The sequence below is a fragment of the Plectropomus leopardus genome, chromosome 18 (assembly GCF_008729295.1).
Source record: "Plectropomus leopardus isolate mb chromosome 18, YSFRI_Pleo_2.0, whole genome shotgun sequence".
Taxonomy (NCBI): Eukaryota; Metazoa; Chordata; class Actinopteri; order Perciformes; family Serranidae; genus Plectropomus; species Plectropomus leopardus.
The window spans coordinates 19,976,236-20,001,771 of record NC_056480.1 but is presented as its reverse complement, the minus strand read 5'-3'; the positions used below and the strand labels follow the sequence as shown (position 1 = coordinate 20,001,771).

General features: G+C 38.2%; 3 protein-coding genes across 4 annotated transcripts; 2 read left to right on the top strand and 1 right to left on the bottom strand.

The window, feature by feature from the left end:
* Positions 1-520: 520 nt before the first annotated feature.
* Positions 521-3,124, bottom strand: LOC121957979. Of its 2 annotated transcripts, none has more exons than XM_042506812.1 (4): positions 3,011-3,124; positions 2,084-2,193; positions 1,819-1,975; positions 521-1,632 (listed from the first exon to the last, which is right to left on the bottom strand). In XM_042506812.1, exons 2-4 carry the CDS (start codon positions 2,174-2,176, stop codon positions 602-604), a joined length of 1,281 nt encoding a protein of 426 aa, XP_042362746.1. In that variant the 5' UTR covers positions 2,177-2,193; positions 3,011-3,124; the 3' UTR covers positions 521-601. The 2 variants fall into 2 exon arrangements, with proteins under 2 accessions (XP_042362746.1, XP_042362747.1); XM_042506813.1 differs by having other exon boundaries at positions 2,084-2,190.
* Positions 3,125-3,349: 225 nt separating this feature from the next.
* On the top strand, positions 3,350-10,888 carry vps28 (VPS28 subunit of ESCRT-I). Its single transcript, XM_042506506.1, has 10 exons — positions 3,350-3,398; positions 4,387-4,454; positions 4,561-4,589; positions 4,855-4,892; positions 5,011-5,100; positions 7,443-7,548; positions 7,659-7,760; positions 8,165-8,218; positions 8,304-8,395; positions 9,748-10,888. Exons 2-10 carry the CDS (start codon positions 4,415-4,417, stop codon positions 9,866-9,868), a joined length of 672 nt encoding a protein of 223 aa, XP_042362440.1. The 5' UTR covers positions 3,350-3,398; positions 4,387-4,414; the 3' UTR covers positions 9,869-10,888.
* A 1,116-nt stretch (positions 10,889-12,004) lies between these two features.
* mapk15 (mitogen-activated protein kinase 15) lies at positions 12,005-24,891 on the top strand. The gene is made up of 15 exons (XM_042507225.1): positions 12,005-12,228; positions 12,434-12,612; positions 15,193-15,291; positions 16,166-16,195; positions 17,196-17,286; positions 17,801-17,931; positions 19,308-19,471; positions 19,589-19,728; positions 19,806-19,863; positions 21,347-21,484; positions 21,736-21,841; positions 21,983-22,301; positions 23,341-23,471; positions 23,649-23,801; positions 24,424-24,891. The coding sequence occupies exons 2-15, from the start codon at positions 12,523-12,525 to the stop codon at positions 24,616-24,618; spliced, it is 1,845 nt and encodes a 614-aa protein (XP_042363159.1). The 5' UTR covers positions 12,005-12,228; positions 12,434-12,522; the 3' UTR covers positions 24,619-24,891.
* The last annotated feature ends 645 nt before the right edge of the window (positions 24,892-25,536 follow it).

Sequence of the window (25,536 nt, the reverse complement as noted above, 5' to 3'; positions counted from 1 at the left end):
TTCTCTGAATATTTAGAAATCAAGTTACAATCATAGCATTTGTGCACCATAAAATCTGACAATGGTAGTAATTTTCACACTTTGTACCAAGATGTAGCAAACAGCACCAGCATAAGACAGAGAAGATAGTAAACTCCACTAATGCTTTTCAGAACCTTTAATTTACATGAAAACAGTTTGATGTCATTGTGTATCATTTTTCAAATAAAATCAAAACCATCTGTTCTTGCTTGTTAGTGTTGTTGCAAAGAGAGAGAGAAGCACAAAAACATTTCAGCATCAAAGAGACTAACGGGAAGGAAATACTGTACATGGTATCACAAACACAAGCATGGGGGAATGGGAAAGCCTTACATCTCTGAGAAAAATACAAAAGATCTGCAAATGTAGAAAAGTAAAAAGAGGATGAAAAAAATCTATATATTCACTTTTCAAGTACCTTAAGATAAATCAGTCAGTTTGGAGACAAAATATTTCAGTCTATAACAACTGATTTTAAGCTTTTAAGCTTTAAGTGGACGAGACATCAGATATTTTAAAAATCATTTAAAAAGTCGAGATCAAATACCTACATCCAGACTTTAGTAACAAGAGGCTCCTTTCAGTGTTTGATCACCATATTTCCCTGTGAGTCTTGAGTGAAGAGCATCTCCTCTTCCTCGTCCTCCTCCACGAGAGATTTGTGATTTCTCATCCTCACCACTCCAGTGCTGATGTTACTGTGATCTTTGAGGGGACTCCTGGTTTGCAGACCTCTGTGCGCTATCACTCTGAAGCCTTCAGAGTCCTGCGTGAACAACATGGCCAGACTTTCCTCATCATCAACCTCTATGCGTGACAGCTGCGGTGCTACTTTTCTTAGAGGAGAGCAGCTCGGTTTTGTCCACTTGAACCGTGAGTCAAGGCTCTCCTCTTTGTCAGCCTTTTTCCACCGCTGCACTGGAATATGTTTTCGAGGCGACACAGTTTTTGGTTGTGTCCATTCGTGATTTGAAGGCTCAATATGAGAGAGAGTGGAGTGCGTATTTCTACTGTTTTCTTTCTCATCATCCGTCTGAGAAGAATGAAAAGATTTTTGAGTCGAGGTTCTTCCTTCCACATCCATCCGAACACCAAAAGCATCCTCACTTTGTAGACTGTTAAGGAAACTCGGCTCAGTGTCGCTAAAGTTCTTTGCTGCGTTTTTCTTGTTCGTTGGGTAAAATTCAGATTCAGAATATTGGCTGCAGCTGAGCAGTGGGTCCTGACTCCATGCCTGAGGAAGAGGTTGACTGTCACCTGCAAACGAAAGGACTGCGGTGAGCCTCCTCTTACTCTGTGGTGGGTTTATCTCCTCCAGCGGCTTCTCTTCAGATTCACAGTACATATTTTGAGAAGGTGTATGGCTTTCTGCCTGCTCTTCCTGCCATACCGCTGCTTCAGGCTCAGTCACATTTTCAGTTTTCCACTCATGATCCACAGCAGGCTCAGAGTTATACAAGTCAAAAATGTCAAAATCAATTTCACGTCTTCGTTTTGTCCCTGATGCTACAGGTGTGGGTGCAGCTGTGGCACATATGGACGAGGTAGATGGTGAAGAAGGATGCACTGGATCTACGTTTGGCACTTCAGATGTAGACATCTTATTGAGAACTTTACACAGGAGGTATAAAAAAAGAATTATGTTAACCCAAAAAGAAATGGACTCTCAGTTTACACATTCAAGAAAGTCAACAGTCCACTGCAACTTTATCAGCTTCTAACAGATTTAGTTGAAGATTGTAATAATTTAAAAAAATGTCTTGACAACCACATGGCAGCAACATTATTGCAACCTACCTCTGCGCTGGGGTGCGAAGAAGGTTGATATAGAGCTTTGTCTGGTCTTTGGCATTTCCATTTTGGTCTGAGTGAAGTTGAGTGCCACAGCCAAACTGTATCCTGCGCCTCCAGCCAGGGGATTCAACAGTTTAGAAATGGGACGGGCGAGTCGTTTCTGAAACATGACGTGCAGAATAAAATGTGATCCTACTGAGGCCCTCACTACAAAATGTATTAATGCACTTCTTTATGGAGACGTAAGGAAAAAGCCAATCACAATTACCTGTTTAGCTTTTCCTTTCATTTGCACAGTGTCCAGCCAAACACCACATTCTTCCTGGGAAGAGGTTTGTGGAGCTGGTTTGGAGCTCTTCATGGTGGAAGACAGATCTGCTACAATACATAAACAATGTATTAACATACATTCAATAATATCACTTTAATAACAATATTATTTGTGCGTAAGACAATACAGATATTCATCTGGAATAACTTAGCGGCATGTTATATCTGGAAGAATATTATATGCCTGTTATAGGGCTTGGGGAGAAGAATAAAATCAAATATGATTTTCTTTTTTTTTTTTTTTACAGAATACCTTGATATTGATACTAGGACAGTATTGTAGGGTTGCCTATTGGCGCTGTCACATAATATTTATACAGTGAGATTTTGGATAAATAATGCATTCATTATTATGTTTATCACAACTAAGAGGGTAAAAACAAATGATTGAACAGCTACAACAGTATTAAGTTCAGAAAATTACATCCTTTTAAGACAACCTTTAAAAATAACTATAACAATATTTTTTCTAGTTTCCTTGTCTAAAAGCAGGAAAAGGTTATATTCAAGATATTGCAATATCCAAAATCTAAGATATATCTGATCTTATATCACGATATTACAAAAATATCGGCATACTGACCCTTATAATGCTTTGATGAAAGTATAAAAAGACAGTTTTAACAGTTGTTGTTGAATATATGTTCCACTTCAACTTTTGTTTGAAGGTATATGCAACTTGCTATTATTGTATTTCTGTTAACTTTCCTTATTATTATCAAATTAACACCACAACTTTACCATAACTGCTGGTTACAAAACTGGTGTTAATGGTAAGTTAGCTAACATTGCTAACAGCTAACATCAGTGGTATTTAACGATCTCAACCTCACTTGGGTTCTCCATCTACAGTAAATGAACTGACCTCATGAAACGGCACGGGGATGTTTTCGGCTGAACTTTGCGCTTTCTTAAACTCCTCTAACTTGTTAAAATATATTTTCTGTCAGAGATTCGTCTTTGCTGCTGTTTGTTTGAGTCTGGCGCCTCAGCGATGAGCTGCCGCTGATGTTTGACTGAATGAAAACGACGACACAAGGCCAAGCATTAAAATCCGTTCGTCACTGCAACAGCTCTTTTAAAATGTAAGATGCATATAGCCTAGAGATAAACTACATAAATATGTTACGGTAGGCTTAATCTTAAAAAGTATTCGTTTTTAGTTAGGCACAACGGACACCTAATATTTTGACGTCTTCGGGTCCTCGCAGGAGGGTGTGTTTACACTGACGTCACAGCAGTCTGCCGAAAGGGTAAGTAAAGTATTTTTTAATTTCGTTGATTAAAAGCTGTAGTTTAACAAATATCGCGGGCCTACCTGTTACCATAACAACGGCCACTAATAGACACTTTAATGTTGACAAACAACTATCTGTATGGCCTACTTATGAGATATCATTAAGGAAGTGCTTACGAGTTAGCCTCAAAAGCTAATTTTGAGCTAGCTGGTTCGGCTTTCTTCAGGTGTTTTCCTCTAGTTCTCGGTGGATTAACAAGTCTTTCGAGGAGAACGACGTTTTTAAACTCAGCGTGGCAGTATTTTAAGCTTTTGTGTTGTGTTACTACTATAGTCTGCCTGCACTCGTGGGACTGATGTTCTGAACAGTGAACAAATTCTGCCTTGTTTATGGATGAGGCACAGCAACTATATGATGATCATTATCCGTTTAATGGAGAAAACCAAACACTAGCACGTCGCCTCTAAAGCTGGACTTAAAAGAAAAAGGTGGAGAATTATTTTTTATATGTCCCCTCATAAAAGTATTAATACATAATATGATCCTGGGGACCAGTGTAACCGTTGATCCAAATGTTTTTATTAGGTGGCAGTGTTATAAATAACTATAAAGACTAACCTGCCAGGAAATAGTTAGCCGAGGTGACAGCCTGCCACCTGAATCCCGATGTATCTCTTTTGGTCAAAACAATAACAACACTTGTTACATATTTTGTCATTTGTTGCACAAAATTGTGTACTGTGTGTGCTGCTATTGAAGGTTTGCCACCTTGGCTGTGGAAAAAGTGTGTTAGAAATAAACAATAATACCAAACAGTAGAGTATCTTGTTCACTTTCTGCTGCTTGGCAGTTAAAACTTGTATTAAAAACATTTCCATATAACTGTGCTCTCCTCAGATCTTGTTTGCGGTAAATGCCAACCGTACAGTTAGATTTGAACCTGTGTGCTTGGTCACAACAATCATTCAGTAATTCAGCACACTGTAACTTAAATCTTTTACAGATCAAGTCAGTTCTGATACATCAACATCATGTTCCATGGGATACCAGTTACAGGAGGAGTGGGAGCAGGTAAGTCATTCATAAAAATGTAAAGTCAACAATTTAGTCATTCAGATTGTTCAGTCATCCTCCTTTTTACTGTAACATAGAGTTAATGTTTTTTTTTCTCCCACAGCTCCAGCCAATAAGCCTGAGTTATATGAGGTAAATATAATAACTTTCTATGCTTTAGTCAGTGCTTAGAAAAGAGGACTTTTCATATGTATAAACTGATCATTAATGGAAATCACAGCAGCTGACTTTTTTTTAATTGTTCACTTGAAGGTTCCTGAAAGAAAACCAAACTTACTATTTCTGTTGATGTTACTACTAACATTTAAAGTTTCATTAAAACTTAACTAACTCAAAAATGTGATATTTGGCTTGTTAGTCACATTAAAGGTCTTCACCAGAAATCATGTGTTTTCAGGAGGTGAAATTATACAAGAATGCAAGAGAACGAGAGAAGTAAGTGTTAAATAGAGTGTGTCTTACCAGATATCAGCCTGATACGATCACAGAGTAACACAGGGATTCATAAGGTGGCCAGTGTTGTAACACCTCATTATTAACCGTGTTTCTGAAGGTATGATAACATGGCAGAGCTGTTTGCTGTCGTCAAGACCCTTCAGGCCCTGGAGAAGGCTTACATCAAAGACTGCGTCACACCCAATGAGTGAGTTTTACTTGAGTTTATGTTTGTGTTTAAAAACCGTGTTAAGACCTTTTTTTTAAATGCCTAGGGCAGAGATCAGCAACCTTTACAATCGAAAGAGACATTTTTGACCAAAAATAATTTTAAAAACCAGTCTGGGGCCACGAAAGGTATTTGAGCTATCAACATTATTTGTCTAAATAAGTATTTATTAATATGTTTTACAACAATGTTGCTGCTCTGCAGTAGGCTATTCATGATTATTTGGTATTTTAACTTTCTAGAGTTGGCTGTTAAAGAAAACAAATCTTTTTACACACTGTTAAATTCTCTGTTTTCCTCCGAGACTTTTGGATTTGTAGTACATAACTAGCCTAGCAAGGGAAACTTGAGACAAGCCACCATCATTGAGGTTTGGCAAAAATTAGAAGAAAAGGCGCCAGGCCATAGACGTATGACACAGATTTTAGTTAACTTTAAATTACTTATTCAGTGGGTTTTCTAAAAGTGGAAAATGTAAGCATTTATTTAGACATAGAACAGAGAAAAAAAATAATTAAAATGTGAAAAAAAAATCATTCCCTTGATTTCTTTTTTGTGTGTGTGTCAAAGCCACTGGAAGTCACTAGAGAGGGGCTAAAGAGCTGCATGTGGCTCCAGAACCACAGGTTGCCTACCCCTGGCCAAGGGAAACATTTGGAGTAATACATAAGATTCATCAGACCTTTGCAAAAATTGTATCTGACTGATAAGGCTACTGAAACAATTAAGTGTTTCGATGAATGAGGTTTATGTACAGAAAAATGATCAACCAAGATAAACCAACTAACAAAGCAGCAACAGAAGCAAATAACGTGGAAGGCTCTCTAAGGGCAAAATAATAAACAGACAAAAAAACACACTAAATAGCAAATAAAAACTCAATTGACCTATGGAACCAAACAAAAAGACAAGCAACAGAAGTGATGTGGCACAAAAACAAAATCCCTCACAAGGCCTCTAAAGGTTTCCAGTTTGTCAGCATGGACAAAGCCTCCAAACAGATCAAGCAGAGCTGTATGAATAATAATAATGATAATGATAAAACTTTATAAATTACTTTATATTATACTTTTATAGTACATTTCATACAAGAAATGCAGCCCAACAAGCTTTACAACAAAGAAATAACATGCAGTTATTTCTTCACATGAAAAGACATAAAGACATAATAAAACCCACATGTAAAAATAAGATCAGAGTAGAATACAAAGAATTCATCCTCACGTGGATAAAACCCACTTGATAATACTAGTAGAAGTAAGATTGAAATAAGGATAAAAATAGAATGCACAGAATGCATAACATAAGATGGAAAATATAACCCATAATAACAATGAAAATAAAGCTAAAAATAGAGTGTAAAAAAGGCAAAAAATTAGGGAATATACAGCAATTTAAAGAGGTGCAGTAGTGCATAAGTGAATAGTCTATCAAAAACACATCACCGTGGCAGACCTGGAACACAGCGACCACGTTTACATGCACACTAATATTCACCTGTTATTCTGAATATATGCAAACAGTATAGTCCGTATGGATTTTCAGAATGAGGCCTTATTTCAAATGTTGGATTTTTCAATTAAGACATGGTTTAAGCTGGTATTATTTGGGTTTTAATAGTATTTTTGGGGCATGTATACAACACATTCGGAATATGCATCTCACTTAGGATTTGTACCGCTTTGCGACACATGGCCTCTTTCCTGTTTACGGTCGACCTGTCCGTTGTCATGGGTACGTTGTACACAAACCAATTCGCCAACGGTTTGCAAGGCTGGTGTAGAGTTGCATGCCCAAAAGAAAAGCCCACATTTCTCAAACTCACATACTTTTAAACATTTTAAAAGACTTGGATATCAACAGGTTTTTGATTTCTCAAGGCCGCCCTTTTCAGGAAGGTGGTTAAAGGAATAAAACAGGAAGGCTGTGTTCACACGGTCCAACGAGTCTGCCACCAATAAGAAATCATTTTAAAAAATCCTATTTTGATGCAAAGAAGCAAAATGACAAGCAGCTCCAGCCATACAACTTTTTTATACTTTGATGTGATAAGTGACACGTTAGAGCATGTTAATCGGGGTATGCAAGGCTGCACGTACACAGGAATAAAAGTGGTGTATTGATTTCCGTTACGCAAACTTAGCAGGAATATTGTATTTTTTTTGATAAAGGGCAAAAACATTTTGTACCTGTAAACGTAGTCAGTGTGTGTGAGAGAAAGACGGCTCTCCTCCAAAAAGAGGCGACAGGAAAAGTCAGTGGACGCAACTGACTGACAAAAATTCTACCTGTGACTTCGATTTCATCTTTGTCGATTTCAGGTACACTGCTTCCTGTTCCAGGCTGCTGGTTCAGTATAAGGCTGCTTTCAAACAGGTGCAGGGCTCTGATGTGGGCTCCATCGATGATTTCTGCAGGAAGTACAGAGTGAGTACTGTTTCGGAGCGCAGGTGATTTCATCACCTATTTGACTTTGTTTGTGAACAGTTCCTCTAGTAGTAATGATGTTGCTCATGATGTTACTCTTTGTTTCCCAGCTCGACTGCCCACTCGCCATGGAAAGGATTAAGGAGGATCGGCCAATCACCATCAAGGATGACAAGGGCAACCTGAACCGCTGCATTGCAGATATAGTTTCCGTACGTCTCCTCTCCTCTCCATCATATTAACCAGTCAGCGGAAAAGGATGGCTTATTTTGGCTGTGTGCCAGAATAAAAATGGTTGCAGTCTGATTTTTTTTAATAAAATGATTTAGTGTGTTCTCCTCAAGCGCTAAGTGGCTAAAGTGGTTTCACTTCATTTGGCTCATCCTGTGGTCCGTCACTGAAGAATGTGAATGGGTGTTGCCAGCCGTATCCACTGCCAGCTTTTATCTCAACTCATAAAATCTGGCACGCTAATAAAATCAGCAGACGGTGCGATACAGGCGAACACTGTGTGCCCTGTTTGTGTGGCTGACGGTAAAAGAAACCCTTTTGCCTTGATGGTGTAAGTTGGAAAGTATGCTGAGCATTTTCTTACTGTTGTCACTTTCTCTCCCAGCTCTTCATCACCGTGATGGACAAGCTGAGACTGGAGATCAGGGCCATGGATGAGGTACATTTAATAAAAGTGTAAAACTTCGGTAAACTAACAAAAAAACAACAACAACTGCTTAACTGGTTGTTTGTCTTTGGTCCAGATCCAGCCAGACCTGAGGGAACTGATGGAAACCATGAACAGAATGAGCAACATGCCTCCAGACTCAGAGGCTAAGGACAAAGTCAGCCTCTGGTTAGTGACACTGGGCCATCCAGTTTATTGTGTTTATATTGTCCAGCTTTGTGCCAGTTCAGTGCAAGATGCTAAGGGCTGCTTTAGTCACAGTGACACACACAGTGACTTTGTCCAGAAATTAAACTAATTCTACTTAACTCATTCAATCCAGGTACCATAATTTGTAGCAGCTGCATGTTATGGGTAAAATCTGTGGTGTAACAAGTCAGACAAAAAAATCTAAGTTTTATTATGTGGTAGTCATATTTAAATATACTGTTTTTATACCTGAAATGGATCCGAGATTGATAGTTGGGAATGTGTTAAAACTTCTTGCAGTGATGGGCAGACCAGTTCTGTTTACACTATCATTTCCTTAAAGTTGATACATGTAAGTGTATCGAACCTTTCAAGTTTTAGGTACTTTTTGTTAAATATTGTATCAGTTTCTCTGTGACACCCCGCTACATAAAACTTCTCTTAAATGCATTCCCAGTCATGTATACGTTAACATTAATAAGGATAAAATATAAATTTTAATGCACTGATTCAGCATCTCACATGTATGTAGGTAGGCTATGTAAGCTCAATTGCAGCCTCGTGTTGCATTCATGTGGTGTTGGAATAATTTGTGAAATTAGTTTCCATTGTGTTTCATGGCTCCTCTGAACTGTTTCCTTAACTCTTTGTCGTCAATGTGTTTTTTGAAAGTTCTGAGCAGTAAGATACAAAACAATGTCGCATGTTGTTTGCACGTTACAACTTAAAGCTCATGAACACACCAAAAGAACGACCATCCGAGGAGCACATTAATGCAACATTGGCCCCGGCTGGCAGAGGTCTAAGCCTGAGTCCGATTTAATCTGTCCTTGTTTTTTTATTCAGTGCCATTGCTGCACTATGTTAACACAGCAAATGGGAAAAGTCAAAGATTTATTTGTTTATTTTCGCTCACCACTTGTTTCGAAACCCTTTTTTTAATAATAATTTGGTGTCATCATGAGTAAGTCATGCAGCTTTGTTAATGCATCTTTGCAGTCAAGAAAAACAGCATTTGTGACAGAGGACTGCAATTTGACACCAGTACCTGTAATAGTAGGTTTATAATAACTATAGGTTACCTAATTAAAACCTATTACAACCAGTAGTTGTTGTATATTTACTATATTGACCTGTGTTTTTTGCTCCACTTTTTTACTAGTGGTCAAAGATCCCATAGAATAACTTTTAAGTATATTTTGTTATTTTGTCTAATATGTTATTTATTTTCTACATAGATCCCCAGTTTGCTAAACTCATGTCAGTCTGTGATACATCTCAACAGTTTTGTCATAACTGTCATCAACCTTGATTTTATTTTTCCTCCTCAGGTTGACTACCCTCAGCAGCATGTCAGCCTCAGACGAGTTGGATGATAATCAGGTGCGCCAGATGCTGTTTGACCTGGAGTCGGCCTACAATGCCTTCAACCGCTTCCTCCACTCCTCCTAAAGCATGTGTCCGTCATCGACTCCCATCTGTCTGAAATTCTGACTCTGATATCTATTAAGTTAAAAAAATACATTCTATTTTCTCCTTCTGGCTTTTGGTAGGGAGTGGATTAATATCTGGACAGGTGTTTTGTCTCATATCCCCCCAGTTCTTTCCTCTCATTTGTTTCCTGTATGTCCTTTATTCATGTTGTGTACTATTTAAAGTTCGTCGCCTTGTAGACTCAACCATGTGTGGTACATCGTGCTGTCTGCAGCCTTGCCCACCAGGCTCCTTCGGCCTCTGTTATAACCTAACGTGTGATAACTCCTTCAACATTGGCTGTTTATTCTGCCCTTGACAGAACAGTTTACTTCTAACTTTGTACTGTAAAATCAAAAGGTCTAATTTTATACTTAAGTTTTGCAAAGCACCAACAAAGAAGCATGATACAACTATATTGGGCAAAGTCTGCACATGAAGAAAAGGTTGCAACAGCCAAAGCCTTTGTATTATTGGAAAGATAAATATATATATTTTTCTTTTTGGTACCCTAATTCTAATCACTACTTGCCACTTGGGGTCAGATTAGCATTTTTGTTTCAGATATCGTGTTTGTTTTTCTATCACGTTTTTACTGCAGAATCCTGCAATAGTTTTTGTCGATAGATTAAAAGAAGCTGTCAGCTAATGGAAAATAAATGCAGCTGAAATAATTGTTTGGTTTTAAAGATTAAACTGCACTTCAGATTAATAATTGTATTAAAACTATGGTGGAAGGAATTGTTTGTGTACATTTTCCAGCCCTGTATTCTGTTAACCTAATCCATATTTCCTTTAGAGGCGAGGGTTTGGCCACATGAAGTGGGTAAAAGCAAGGTGGACACCTCCTTATTTTGCTTGCTAAATATGTTTCAACCCCCAAACATCATTAGGGGGAACATATTTATTGAGATTTATCATTTGTAAATAATAGTTTTGATTTTTAAATAAGAGCATGTAACACCTTTTTAGAAATAAAAATGAAAACTCTACCTCCAACTTCATTTGTGTTGTGTGTAAATAAGATCAAATTCACTTTGTCTTTGCATTGTCCAAAAATATTTAACTTCCTCTGTGACATTTTAAATGTTGAAATAATAATAAGGGAACAAGGTGTTAAAAGCCATAAGACTACTTGCTGCACTCTATTCTTTCAAAAAGTTTTTGACTATAATTATTGTTTTGATTACCTATAGCTGAATGATCCATTCCAGGTTAACCTGTTTTGTGGCTGCAGAGCAAATATTTAACTGACCAACCATCCCCACTCCCTCTGTGTATTAGTTGTGTTCTTTGTTGCTACCCAGAGCTTCATTATATGCCCAGGTAAACACATTTCAACCAGTGCTCATATGCTGAAATTGTACAAATTAGAGGTTTCTTTCATTTGAAAATCTTTGAATTTCAATGATGCACATCTTTGCAACAAAACAATACCTTATTCTATACCTAAGTGATTACGAACATGTTCTAACTATTACTTATTTGGCTTTCTTGCTAAATATACCTACAACTGCATCAATGTAAAAGGCACAACTTTGGCTCCATAAAATATAATCCAAAATAGGAGAAGTTATCTATTTAAATGAGGAAACAACTAGTCTAAGAATGAGAAAACAAGACAAAGAGCAACCCAAGATTCAATTCCAACTTTCAATAATGCCTCAAATTTTATATCTTTTTTTTTTTTTTGTTTGTTTTTGGCGCCAAAAGTGACCATAATGCCTCAATAACATGTAAAGTGTCAGAAACCATCTTTGGGAAAAATGTTTTAATTTTGTCTGTATCCCATTCACTAACTTGGAGGTGTGGGCTTTATGACCTATACTGCAGGCAGACACCAGGGGGCGATTAAAATGTAAAACTTTGGGAGAACTGTCATGGTGTCCATCTTTATATATAGTCTGTTTGTCGGACTAACACAGTAATTTGGATTTTTCTTTCATAAGGTGATCTTACTGATTGATTATGTGTAAGTACCCTCCACTTCAAAAAAAAACTCGAACTATCCCTGACTCTTATGATTGAGTTTAATAAGGAAGTGTTTTTGTCGCGGCCCCTTTAAGAACCAGACAGCAGTGTATTCGTTGCCAGGACGACACGAAATGACTAAACTCTACGGCTCGTCAGTTTGCAGCAGCAGTGTGGGAGTAACCAAACTCACAGCGAGAATTGAGTATCACCTTGACAAATAGTAACACATTTTGTACCTTTGCATGTTAAACAGAGCGTATTTTCAGTCACTGAATGGAGCTAAAAACGCACCTGCTGCTTCTCGACTGACACTGATTGACTGAAGAGGAAGCAACGCGTCGTCGGACTACAAGTAGCCTAAAGAGGTGTGTGTGTGTGTGTGTGTTGCTTAATAACAAAAAAACTACAGAAACTCGTCTCGCCTGTTGCTCTCACGTATTTTTATTTTTATCTTTTTTTTCTTTCTTTTTTTTTTTTTACCTTGTTGTGGAAATTAACATTTGAAGCTCAGACGGAAGTGGTTCCACAATTCAGTCATTACTACCGACCGTGTTAACACCTGTTTTCCAGGACACTCAGGACCCCTTATCCCCTCCAGGACTAATCAAAGAGTATGGTGATGCCCTCTGTTTGAGCAGAGGGACGGACTGTTAAAGAAAATGAGCAAAACATATGAATCCAAAAACGTGTCTGAGGTGGAGGACCACATTTCTCTGAAGTATGAAATCAGGAAGAGACTTGGAAAAGGGGTGAGTGACTTTCTGTCTCTTAATTGACAGGATTTAGTGGAGGCTGATTCATCTCAGCCTATAGGGTAAAGTCAGGTAATGAGGGACACTTTTTGGTAGATTGCAAAGAAAACTACTTAAAACTCAGAATACTTCTTTAAGTGTAAACTTTAAGAAGTTGTTATCATTCTCTGCCTTTTTTTTATAAAGAAAATGTGACAAGTAAAATAATTTAGAAACTTCAAATACATTGAGTACCCCTACCCCACTCCAATAACATGCTCAGGTAAAGTGGGACAAACATAGTTAAATCAATTGATCAGCTCTGTCGTTGATTTATTAAATCATTATGTAACCTGTGGCTATTTATTAAAAAAAGATTGTTCAACTTTTCTGCCATGCTTTCCCTGTTGTTTTGATTTGTTTCTTTGGTGTTATATTGTCTACATTGGACATGTTTGTGTACTTGCATGTGTGTAACATGCTTAATATTTTGTATGTGGAACAAAAGTACTAAAAAATCTCTGTAATATTATATGAGGGCACACAATAGCATAATTTATAATTTTATGGCCCCTGATTGCCTGAAAACATGCAGGTTTCACTGCAGAAAATGTACCTTTTTACCTGAAGTTTTTGTCCCACTTTACCTGAATGCATTATGTACACACTCAAACCCCTCTCTCACAAAAATTAAAGTGTATTGTGAATACATTTTTATTAAAAGTCATTAAACAATTAATATGATGCAACATCCTTAAACAATTTTTGTTGTCGTACCCTCAGTATTTGGTGTGCCCATGGTAGCTATCTCAGAGCAGTGAAAATTATTTTTTCATGTAAAGCACATTTATATTAACAATGCAATCAAATGTCTGGTGACTGGCTGCTAATATTTAAAGAGCCCAAGTTGTAAAACCTTATTTGTCCCATTTTACCTAATGCTTCACATTATCTGACTTTATCCTACAATTACCACCACAACTGCTTATCGCACCCTTGAATGCAAACATTTTGAGTTGCAAAACACTTTCAGTGTTCAGTACTTTCAGTTTGCAGCCTTTTATTTGGCTTTTGGCAAACTCTCTTCACACCACCCCTCACTGTACTTGTACATTAATGTTTACCACATCTTTAAGCCCTCTCTGTACTTTAGCCTTAAGGGAAATTCCTGAAATGATCCAGACTTAAGGCCCTCAGTTGAACACTGGTGTTGTAAGCAAGGGGTTTATTTACTCTGGCAGGACAGACTCTTTCTTTGCAGATCAGCTGATGTGTGAGGACACTTATTCCCTTTAGAGTCCAACCCCTTTTGTTTTTCTCTGCACTGGTACGGTTGCCACAGGACTAAAAACAGCCCGATGTATTTTTTTCCATATACTGTCCACAGAGACTCACAAATTGCTGCTCTGCTTGCAATGGCCAGGTGGTGACTGCCACGTAGTCACGTCATATTGGCTAACTAACTAAACCTGAGACCAGGAGTGACTCATGTTGCACTGCCGTTGAACCTGTTTACAGCTGTGAGATAACAGCATCCTGTGTTGTGGCGCTTTAGGAAGCCAGATAATAGTGAGCAGCACTGTGCTAATTGGCTCTACAGGGTTATAAACTGCTTTTGCAGCAGCAAAAACGGCCTAATATTGTTCTGAATAAACTCTATTTTGTTTTGCATAAATTGGGATGGTTATCTGTTCTTTTGGAGCCGGGCTTTGACAGTGATAACAGCCACCAGAGCCACCTGGGCTGTGTGAATCTGATCTGGTGACGGTGCTGCTGCTCCTTGACAATAACATGGGTTAGGGTTATGCCCTGCCTCACTGCTGCCTCTGTTATGCTTGACTTAATCGCCTTCATCAGCACTCTCAATCTCCTGTCACCCTCATCAGGGCTGTAGCTATCACTGAGGACACAGAGGTCACTTTTTCTTCTATTGTGGCGAAAAAGTGCAGTTGACATTTTCATATTATTAAAAGTTACACATTTTAATAATGTGTTTACAAGACGTTCGAACTTGGTTCCCTAAGCTCTGACATTTTAGATAGATAGAGAGATAGATACTGGATACTGGATGGATACTGTCACTGGACATTAAAACAACAAACTTTGTTTGGCAGCATTAGTAAATTAATGTACTATAAAAGGTATATTAAAAAAATAGTCATATAAACATTATTAAAATACAAATCACAGTTATTGCACTCATTTTATAGAAGCAGTATATTGCACTCATGGCTGAAGTTCTAGTTTTTTAGTTCTAGCTAGTTCCTTTTTTTATGCCAAAAACTCTTGGACATACATCTATTTCAAAATTGATCAGACAAAAAACAGCTGAATGGATTAAACATGTAAATGTACATGATAATTAATACAGATTAACTACAACATTTTGCTGATATTTCAGATTTCCATTATCTGGGGATGGTGTCTTATGACTTCTGTATTTCTAAATTCAAGATACGGCCCAGACACAATGTTTCCAGAGTTTATTTTCTATATATACTTTTTACCTGGTTGACATCCTGCAGTTAAAGCTGTATTACCGTTAAAACACCTTCTCATTGGTCGTGGTAACCTAATAGTGTGCTGTAACTCTCTCAGGCTTATGGCATTGTATGGAAAGCAGTTGACAGACAGACAGGCGAGGTCGTGGCTGTGAAGAAGATCTTTGATGCCTTCAGAAACAGGACAGATGCCCAGGTGTGTGCTTGATTTGATCTAAGTGACCATGAATTAAAATAATTATCGTCAACTGTTAACTTCTTTTGTTCACATCTTTATATCATATCTATTGCTGTATGTAGCCTTTGTTTTTGTTGTTGCCTCCAGGAAAATGCTTAACATTGATTTATCTATTAATTGGAGGCCACTCTGGTGGCAGATTTAACCATAGCAAAACTGAATCAAAACTTACACAACTCATTTCGTTCTTAGATAAAAAAGTGAAAAGTTTGAATGAAAATGCATATGTACAGGCAGTACAGAGCACAGAACTATATAAATGAGACTTAGATTATACTGTACAAGTTATGTGAGAGTTTGTAAATAAATGTTTTGATATAGTTGTTGTTCAACATGATCAGCAATCAGTAAATCTGTACTTTTGCTATTTTCTGTGGAGGCATGCAAGAAAAACTAAGTTTTGCTCACAAATTCAAGGCAACACTGCATGACTAATAGATATACAAATGGTAATTTTGTGGTCTTTTAAGTATTTCTTTCAAAATGAAGCAATGAGAACTTCCAGCTCACTGTCAGCAGTTGCATATGATTCCAGGCTATAACTGATTGAACCGAAAAGTGATTATTTCAATACATTTTAGCGGCCTGAAGAGCTTAAGTTATTCATCAATTCCCAAGACAACAAAAGCAATCGCGGGATGGTCTAAAACATAATTTTGTGTCGCAAATGATATTTTCTTGTCTTGCAGTGGCTACAGTTGGCTCCCTTGCCTGTGTAAATAGAGACATGAGTTTGACTAATGATTAAATGAAACAGAAGGCTTGTGTGTGCTGAATTTATGGCCTAACATGTACAGCTCACATCTGATTGTAATTTTCTTTTCTTTTGCAGCGGACATTCAGGGAAATCATGTTCCTCCAGGTAACAATAAGAATTATGTTCACATGAAATAAAGGTCAACTCACTGTCAAACTATCATTCTCTTAGTTTAAGTCCCAGAGACTGACAGACTATTGAACTCTGCCCCTCACACTATATTTTGCCCCAATCTTTTCCCTCTTTGTCTGGCCTCTTTCTTAATGTAATAAATGTACAAAATTTTAGGGATACTTCATGATAAACTCAGGATACTGCCCCTTAGTCAGTGAATGAGCTTCATTACCAGCTCTGCTAAAACATGTCTACAAGACAGCAGGAATATTCCTTTTATGTTGCTTTTTAGAAACACTTTTGCAGGTAAATTAGTGTATTTGTTAATAGTCTGCTCCACTGATACTGCTGCAATAGTTGTACCATGCCCCACTTACACAGACGTAACACTGTTTATTTTTCCTTTACTGTTCCCTTATAGTTCATTGTTTTATAGGTAGAAACATGAAGGAAAGGTTGCTTAAAAGATTTTACAGCTATTAGTTTACCATGTGGAAAACACTGAGCATTGACACTGCTGTTACCTCATGGTACAAACTGGAAAGTGGCAAAAGTCCAGAAGTTAAAACCTCTACTATTGTGTAAAATTACAAAAAAGCATATTATGGTCAACCTTTCTGTTTTCTCAGTAATGTTTTCAACTGTATTGTTAACCTGGAGGAGACTGACAATGATCAGCAATTCTGTCCCTGTCTCACTGTGCATCATATCCTTGTGTAACACATTCACTCTTTATCTGCTGACCTACATTCATGTGACTTTGAACTGTGCCTCTGCCCCCCAATCAGCTGTCTTAATTTTCCAGTGAAATTCCAGTGTTGTTGTTAGGGGGTTTAATTATAGTGACCATTATGTAACCTCTGTTGAAACTTCCCCTGTTGTTTACTCAACGTTTACACAACACCTTCCAGTTATTATGGGTCAAAAATGGCCAGGATTTTGTTTTTTGTGTTTGTGGTTCTGTGCATAAAAAAATTTCAAATGTGTGCAGGAGTTTGGAGATCATCCCAATATCGTCAAACTTCTAAATGTCATCAGAGCGCAAAATGACAAAGACATTTACCTCATCTTTGAATATATGGGTGAGTGCATGGAAGTTCTTGAACATGACCACAGCTTTAAGAAATGGTCAATCAGTTTTTGACACGTCTGCACGTCTGACGAGTAAAGGCTACGTGTTAAACTTGGCACTGAAAAGGCTGAGTGTGTGTGTGTGTGTGTGTGTGTGTGTGTGTGTGTGTGTGTGTGTGTGTGTGTGTGTGTGTGCGTGCGTGCGTGCGTGCATGCGTGAGTGAGAAAGAGAAAGAGTTTTTTGCTTCCTTTGGCTGGCTGCACTGTCTTACTGCTGAGTCCACAGATTGGCCTCCCCCTCTCTGCACTCTAATCCATGACTGTGCACCAGCATCCAGCACAGAGCTCCACTGTTTCTCTCTGCTGTTTCTTTTGGGTTAAAATCACTGTCTGTGTGATCATGGAGGAGCATATGTTTAGCAACTCTGCGACGCCAAAATCACAAATAACTGACAGTAATTTACAGTCCAGTCATTGATAGATGTCACTGTAATAGTTGTATTTTTGCTCTCTGCTTTGTGCCAGATACTGACTTGCATGCAGTGATAAAGAAAGGCACCCTACTGAAGGACATCCACAAACGTTATGTGATGTACCAGCTCTTCAAAGCCATCAAATACTTGCATTCAGGAAATGTTATTCACAGAGACCAAAAGGTATGCCAGGTTGAGAATACTGAGCATTAATCGTGAATAAATGTATTGATATTAAGCATTTATATGTTTTGCAATCATTTAACATATCACAATAACAAAATTTGCTCTTTTTTGATTTAAAAAACTCCAATTTAAATAGCTGAGTCATGCTTTAACCTTGATAGTATCACATATATTGACGACTGCCTTTTGTCTTTGTTTCTCTGATTACTTTCTCAATTGATAAGTTCATCATTTATAGAGTGTTTATATATTTTTTTAATCATTTGGTTAATGCAGTGTTGGAAAATTGTGAAAAATCCAAGTGACAATTTCCCAAAGCCCAAGTTGAGGTATTTGAATTGCTTCTTTGGTTCGACCAAAAGTCCATAATCCAAACTGATTCAGTCTAAAATGATAAAAAACACAAAAAATATGCAAATAATTATAAAGCTGGAACCAATGAATGTTTGGCATTTTTTTATGAAAAAGAAGTTACTTTAAAGTAATAGTCTTAAAAAATGTTATTTAAATAAATGTCTGTTGAGTCACTATCTATTGCCAAATGAGGTAACATGATGGTCATTGAGCCTATGGTGCATTGATAAAGCGCCCCTGCATCTGAAATATTACCAACTGGTGACGTTCCTGGAAAAAATCACAAACGGCGCACAGTCATAAATAAATAAATTAATTAATTAATTAATTTAAAGGGACCATATACAGTTTAATACATAAGTGTTACCATTTGATGCACTGTACCAGATAATATCTTAGATAAAATCTTAGAGTTTATTTGCATGTGCAGTCTATCAGTAGGTCAGAATAATAATAATAATGATGATCCATGCTCTTACACAGTGAAACGTACATGCACACACACCAGCTGTTGCAACCTTTTTATCTTGCCAACTGCAGGGCTCATAAAACAAATAAATTCGTTGACTGACAGCAGTCTGATGGTGCCAACAAACACACTGCAATCAGTGCTTATCGCCATAGGTGCTGCCTTTAGAGAACAAAACAGAGATCTTCAAGGCTGTAACTAATGACTAACAGAATATCAGTCAAGATTACAATTGATTAATTATTTCAGCTCTAATGCAAATGTAAACCATTATGTCCAAAATACTGTGTTTATGTAATGACATTGAGTAACACTTGTGCAAGTCTGCAGGAAATCTGCTGACATGGCTTTACAAAATTGCCTCTGGTGCTAAAGACTAGAATTTCATCTCTCCTTCTCTCTCATTCATTCTCTCTTCCACCTCTTCCCACTGCATTTACTGTTTTCATACCTGGGTCAAGTTGCTCCATTTGACCTCTCTGTCAATAAGTGAAAGCCAAACCATCATTGTCCGTGTGAAGAACGTTTCTCTTGTCTGTGATTCCCACAGCCATCCAACGTGCTGCTGGACACCGACTGTGTAGTCAAGCTGTGTGACTTTGGATTGGCCAGATCGCTCAACCAGATCCAAGAGGACAGCGGGAATCCAGCGCTGACGGAGTACGTGGCGACGCGGTGGTACCGAGCTCCTGAGATCCTGCTGGGATCTGCAAGGTATCAACTGTGATGAGCATCTGTTAGTCAGTACACTGTACCACACATTTTAATTCAAGGTATTAATTACTCGTTTTGAGTGTAACAAACTGTAAGAGGAATACTTCTGATCCAAAGGTACACTAAAGGTGTGGACATGTGGAGCCTTGGCTGTATCTTGGGAGAGATGCTGCTGGGAAAAGCCCTGTTCCCTGGAACATCCACCATCAACCAAATAGAGAAGATCATGAGTGCCATACCTCACCCGAGCCCAGAAGGTGATTAAAGAGTGTATACTTTAAGTAAATGACAGCATTCATCACTATTGATTAACTCACTGCTATTTAATTTTCAGATATTCTCGCAATCAAGTCTGAGTATGGATCCTCTGTCATTCAGAGAATGTTACTAAAGTAAGAAAATCTTTTGTGTTATGTATGTTGTGAAAATCCTCATGTACAGAGAACATGTTAACAGTAGAGAGGTTTTTTTATATATGTAATATAAATAGCCAACAATGTACCTGATGCAGTTCACTCAGTCTGCTCGCATGGTTTACTGTGTTTATATGTGAATACAGAGTGTGCACTTGGCCGCATTTTGACCTTGTCTCTCCTGGGACTGAGCTAGTTTTGGGAGTGACAAAAACAAATTTCCTCCTTTACGCAGGGGAGTTGTCAGCCTTTAAATAAAGATGGGGCTGATTACACGCTTGGCGAGAGAGGCAGTGATACCTGCAGAGATGCAACGAGGCAGCAGCAACAAAGCAAAATAATAAACCAAGCAAAGACAGCTTTAAAGGTTATTTATATGACATTTAGAACATTAATATGGCAGCAAACGCTCCCTCTGTGTGTGCTGTAATCTGAGCTTCTCTGTTGTTTGTTGTGGTTGACAGTCTGGCAGAGTGTGTATGTAAGTCCCTGTGTGTGTATCTCACCAGCTAGCTCATCCCTGCCACTTTGCACTGCGCTCATATGGCAATTACCTCTGATAATGCCATCCTGACCATACGGCATCATCCTGGATGCGTAGTGTCCACCCTGCAGCCCCCCTCTGGTTAACACTGTTAGCTCCATCAGCACTGTTTCTGTTGTTAGCACTGTCTGCGCTCTTAGCACTGTTAGGCTGTGTTAGCTCTACTAGTGACAATGCAACAGCGTCACCAGCTACATTATCGCTGAGTTGCTTTAGAAGTGTTGTTCAAGTGCTCATTATCATATGACCTAGTGTGTGTCCACTAGCACAAAGCACCTCAACAGAGCATATCTAAAGTGTGTATTGCAACATAAATATCTGTGCTTTTGATCAGTGTCTGAGCCCCATCTAAACATGACATTTGCATCCCTGTGTGCACCGCAATGCACATAAAGCTAGCATAGCATCAGCTTACTAAGCGTAATACACAGCCCTGCAGGTAGACACAAAAACATATGATTTGTTGATACTTCATCCCGTTTTTGAAGAACTGAAAAAAGTTGAGGCCAGCTCAGCTTTTGTTTGTAGCAAGCACACCCGTCAGCAGTGACAAATGTGGGGCGTGACTTTGTCGCCTCATGTCGCCCCATCGCTGGCCTACATTGAAAATGAATTGTAGCTTGTGGCTGTGTTGCTCACAACATTAGACGCCGCCTCAGCCACCTCCATGTTGTGGGTTGTGTGCAGACAAAATGAATTGGACACTGAATTGTAGATATGCTCTAAATGTTGTATAAAGCTCCTTTAAAAGACCACATTGTTGAAAAGGGTGTGTTGGATGTGTGTTGCAGAGAATAATGACATGTTTAAGTCTTACAGTTCTTCGTAAGTAAGTAAGTAAGTGAGTCAGTGTTATGGCACTGCAATGCTAAATCTCTGGAGTACACTTGAATATCTCTCTCTTCCTTCCTTCACCAGACCACAGGTGCCTTTGGAGGATCTTCTCCAGCCATCTGTGTCTCCTGATGCTCTGGACCTGTTGAGAGGTTTGCTTGTTTTTAACCCCGACAAGCGTCTGACTGCTGAGCAAGCCCTCCAACACCAATATGTTGCCAGGTACTATGGATCAAGAAATCAGAATAATTCATAGATCAGTAGCTGTGGTTTCTGCTATAGCAAAAATATTGTAGAGATGTCTTTTTATTGTTTTCTTTTCTTTCTTTGCTTAGTCGAACAGTTAATCAATCCTTTCCTCTGTTTGCTTTGCTGTCTGTGACAGTTGTGATTGGAAATTCAATATTTATATCATCACTTAGATACTATTAAGTGCTATCATTTATCCATAACTGTGTTTTCTGTCTCTGGAGGTTTCATAATCCAGCCAAGGAGCCAGCTCTTAACTTTGACGTAGTGCTGCCAGTGGATGATGATGTTCAGTTATCTGTGGTTCAGTACCGCAACAAACTTTATGAGGTACGAAATGAGTCAGAAATCTTCTGAAGGCAAGATCGGCTTTTACATATGAAATCGTATTACATATAACTGCATTGCAAAAATACATTTATATATTTTACAAATACATTTTTAAGATGATTTTCTCTTCTTTACCTACAGATGATGCTGGAGAGGAGAACTAATCAGGGGATGCTCAGACTAATCCAGCCAAAGAATGGAGGCTGCATGAGTAACACTGAGAAGCCCAATGTGAAGGATAGAGATGAGAAGCGCCCAGTGGCAGCGAATGAAGATGGTGACCACAAGAGAGAAACGCAACATGAAAAGACTGCAGAGGCAAACCACGTGCCTTCACACACAGGCGTCATCAAACCCGCGCCTGTAAATGTGTCAGCCCTGCCTGCTGTGGAAAAGACAAGTCCATTATCGAGCCCTGGCTTGGGGAAACTCACATATAACCCGATCACACATGCCCCAAGTATGTCTGAATTTATCTGGACAGGTTCATCACAGGGTTAGGGTTAAATATTTGTAGCACAAAGTATCAAAAACGAAATGTTCTTTAAGATGTATGTTCAGATTTGTGATCTTAATTACAATCCTAGCGTGTAGGATTTAAGGGAATATATAATAATAATAATGGGAATGTTTTCTTTAGGGTATAATCACTTGAAAATAATAGTCATCGTGTTTCTGTGGCCTTAGAATGAGCTGTTTACATCTACATAGTCATGTTGCACCACCATGTTTCTGCAGTATCTCAGAACAGATAAATCAAACCACTGGCTCTAGATAGGACCACATGCGTTTTAGGGTCTGCCACCATATTTAGCAGCCCCTCTGCAAAAGGTAGAGTCAGAAAAACATGTATTTTTCCTTTTTTTTTTAAACTTGAGACTGCTTTATTTAGTGTTTTTACCACTTTTAATCACTGTGCCCGTTTATTTTTGAGAGCATGAGACCTATGAAACCTTCTGAATGTCTGGATTTTAAGTTATCGTCAGAAATAAGTCCGCAAACTTTGGCGGGTGCTTGGCTAGCGGCCTGTTTCCAATGTACCAAACGGCATCACAGAAACAATCATTTGTAACATGAAGTTGCTTTATTCAGTGTTTTTACCAGTTTTTATCACCTGGTATGTTGGTTTTGAAGAGGAAGAGACCTCTGCAGATAATTCAGCTGTTAAAAACCTCCTGAACAGTCAACACTGAAGGATTTTTAACCGGAAGAAGTTTTAGCTGGTTACAATCTGCAATCCTGACTGCCATATACCCCTACATTTTTACAAATTTCTCATCAGACAATTATTTATTTATTTTTTATTAAATTTAAATACAAGGTCTCAAAAAAAGTTGTGTTTTGGTATCAGTACACAAACTATTCAAATTTTAAGAGGGTTCCATGCCTTCACAATGAAATGAATACAGCTACATATGTTTTAGATAAATCTCAAACATTTAGTTTTATGTATACATTACCTCGGGAACAAAACACAAACTGTTCTTTTCTTCATTCAGATGGTTTTGTTCGTAATCCAGCCGGTGCTCCTCATTACTCCTCCTCCACCGCAGCCTGCAGGAAACTAGTAGAACAGACCAGTAATGGAAGTGCAACAACGTCACCAACAGAGGGCGCCAATGCCAACGTAGTAAGCAACAGATATCAGTCCACTTACTGTTCAGTTTTGTTTTCACTTGCTGTGATGTAATCTTGTTTCATTCTTACATCCTTCTTTATTTTTAGCTGCTTGCATTCTCTCCTACTCATGATCTTTCTGTGACTCACTCTGTATGTTGCTTTGTCTTTTATTTGCTACCCTCACTAGTCCATGGACCAGATTCTGCAGCGTGGTCGCTCAGCGCCTGCGGCCCATAACCGCTCCTTCTCCTTGACCCTAAATCAAACCCAGAACAACCCGCTGGTTCGCAGGGATGAGTCGTCCCTGTCCTCTGGGCTATATGTCACATCTGCACGCCTGGTCAGTCTACCACACCTTAGAGCATGTAAAATATGACTCAATGCCAGGATGCTATTTCAAGCTTTTCCATACTTAAAGTAATGTTCACTTTAAAAGTATATGAATATTTTAACCCTTTGAAACCTGTATTGACACAACTTTTCTTGTGCTGCTTTCAGATTCCTTGTTGTGTTTTAAGATTGAACCCTGAGAAAATTGGTTTGATTTCAAAAACATGGGGAAAAAGGCAATGAGTAACTTTGTAAGAAATTTTCCACAAACAGCAGGAAATAAGAAAATTTAAAAAATATATTTTTTTAAAAATGGGGCGAAAAGGGAAAAAAGAAAATTATTATTAAATTACTATAATTTTAAGCACTTTGTTCTGATGTTTTTCTTTCATTTTTTACCTTTTTTTCTTTTCTTTTTTTGTTGTTGTATTTTTAGGTAATTTTCTTGCACTTTTTTCACTAATTTCTTGTTCATTTTGGGGTAATTTATTCTTAAACTGTTGACTGCCTTTTTCCTGTATTTTTGTAAGAAATGAAGCCATTTGCTCAGGTTCCAAAGCATTAAAGTTTAGCAGCATTAAGATATAGAAGTAATGGCAGTCACAGCTAACTTCCTTTTTCTTCCCATGCAGAACCAGCGCTCCAACTCTCAAGTTCGTGATGTTCAGCCACCGGTACGGTTCAGCAAGAAAGTATTTCAGAGTAACTGTAACGTGGCAGCTGCAGGCGACCCCAAAGCCAAACTGGGCAGCTATTCACAGGCCTATGGTACCATCAACAAGACTGAACTGGACAATCTGCTGCGAAGCCGCCCTTACAACCAGTAACTGCTGTCATGTCAGCTGTTACGTAGGGGCCGTGGCCGGGGTTGGGTGGCGTGTGTTTGAACACATAACAAGGTTTGGCTATCACCAAGTTGTTAGACACCTGGCAAACTGAAGAGAACTTGTAAAAAGAAAGTGAAGACTGTTACCTCTTGTACACTATGTAGATTGTATTCATGCAGACATGTCTGTCTGTCTGTCATAATGACTACATATTTGTAAAAATCTAGTGTGAATTCATAATAAATTTATCATATTGCACCAGCAAGTCATGAACATACTGTATTTATGTGTTAATTTTCGTTCAACAGTATATTTTACAAAGCTGGGACAAAAAGGGGCAATCGTCCTAAAGCTCCAGACCTTTAGGGGCCCTGAAGGTCCATTGTAGGTGTGTCAGAAGGTTTGTGGTCATTTACAAATTCACATTGTCAGCTGAAATGTTGATCTGTCTGTAGAGACAAAGTGTGTCAACATTCATTTGCTAAATATTCCTAAATACATTTGTGTTTTAACTAACTAAGTATCATAAACAGAGGGTCAATTGGGGCCTATGAATACTTGGGGCCATTGCATGGTCAAACCAACCATAATTTTATAATGTTGATGTTTATAATGTTGATATATGTAGCCAGTCATCTATATGCTGAATGATTGATGTACACTAAGCCAGTTGGTCTTAGATGAACACAGAGCAACTGTGAAATATGCAAATAGTTGTTTCAATTGATTACACAACAAGCAGTTATTTCGCAGGTGGATACAGCAGCAATAAGCCTGTTTGTTCCTGAGAAAAAGATCAGTGTGTCTTGAACCCACTTTGTAATGTTTAACAGGCATGGATGAGGAATCAAACCATCGTAACATTTAACAATAAACGGAGCTTGCCTCGTACAGTTATTCAAAATTTAAAAAAGGATT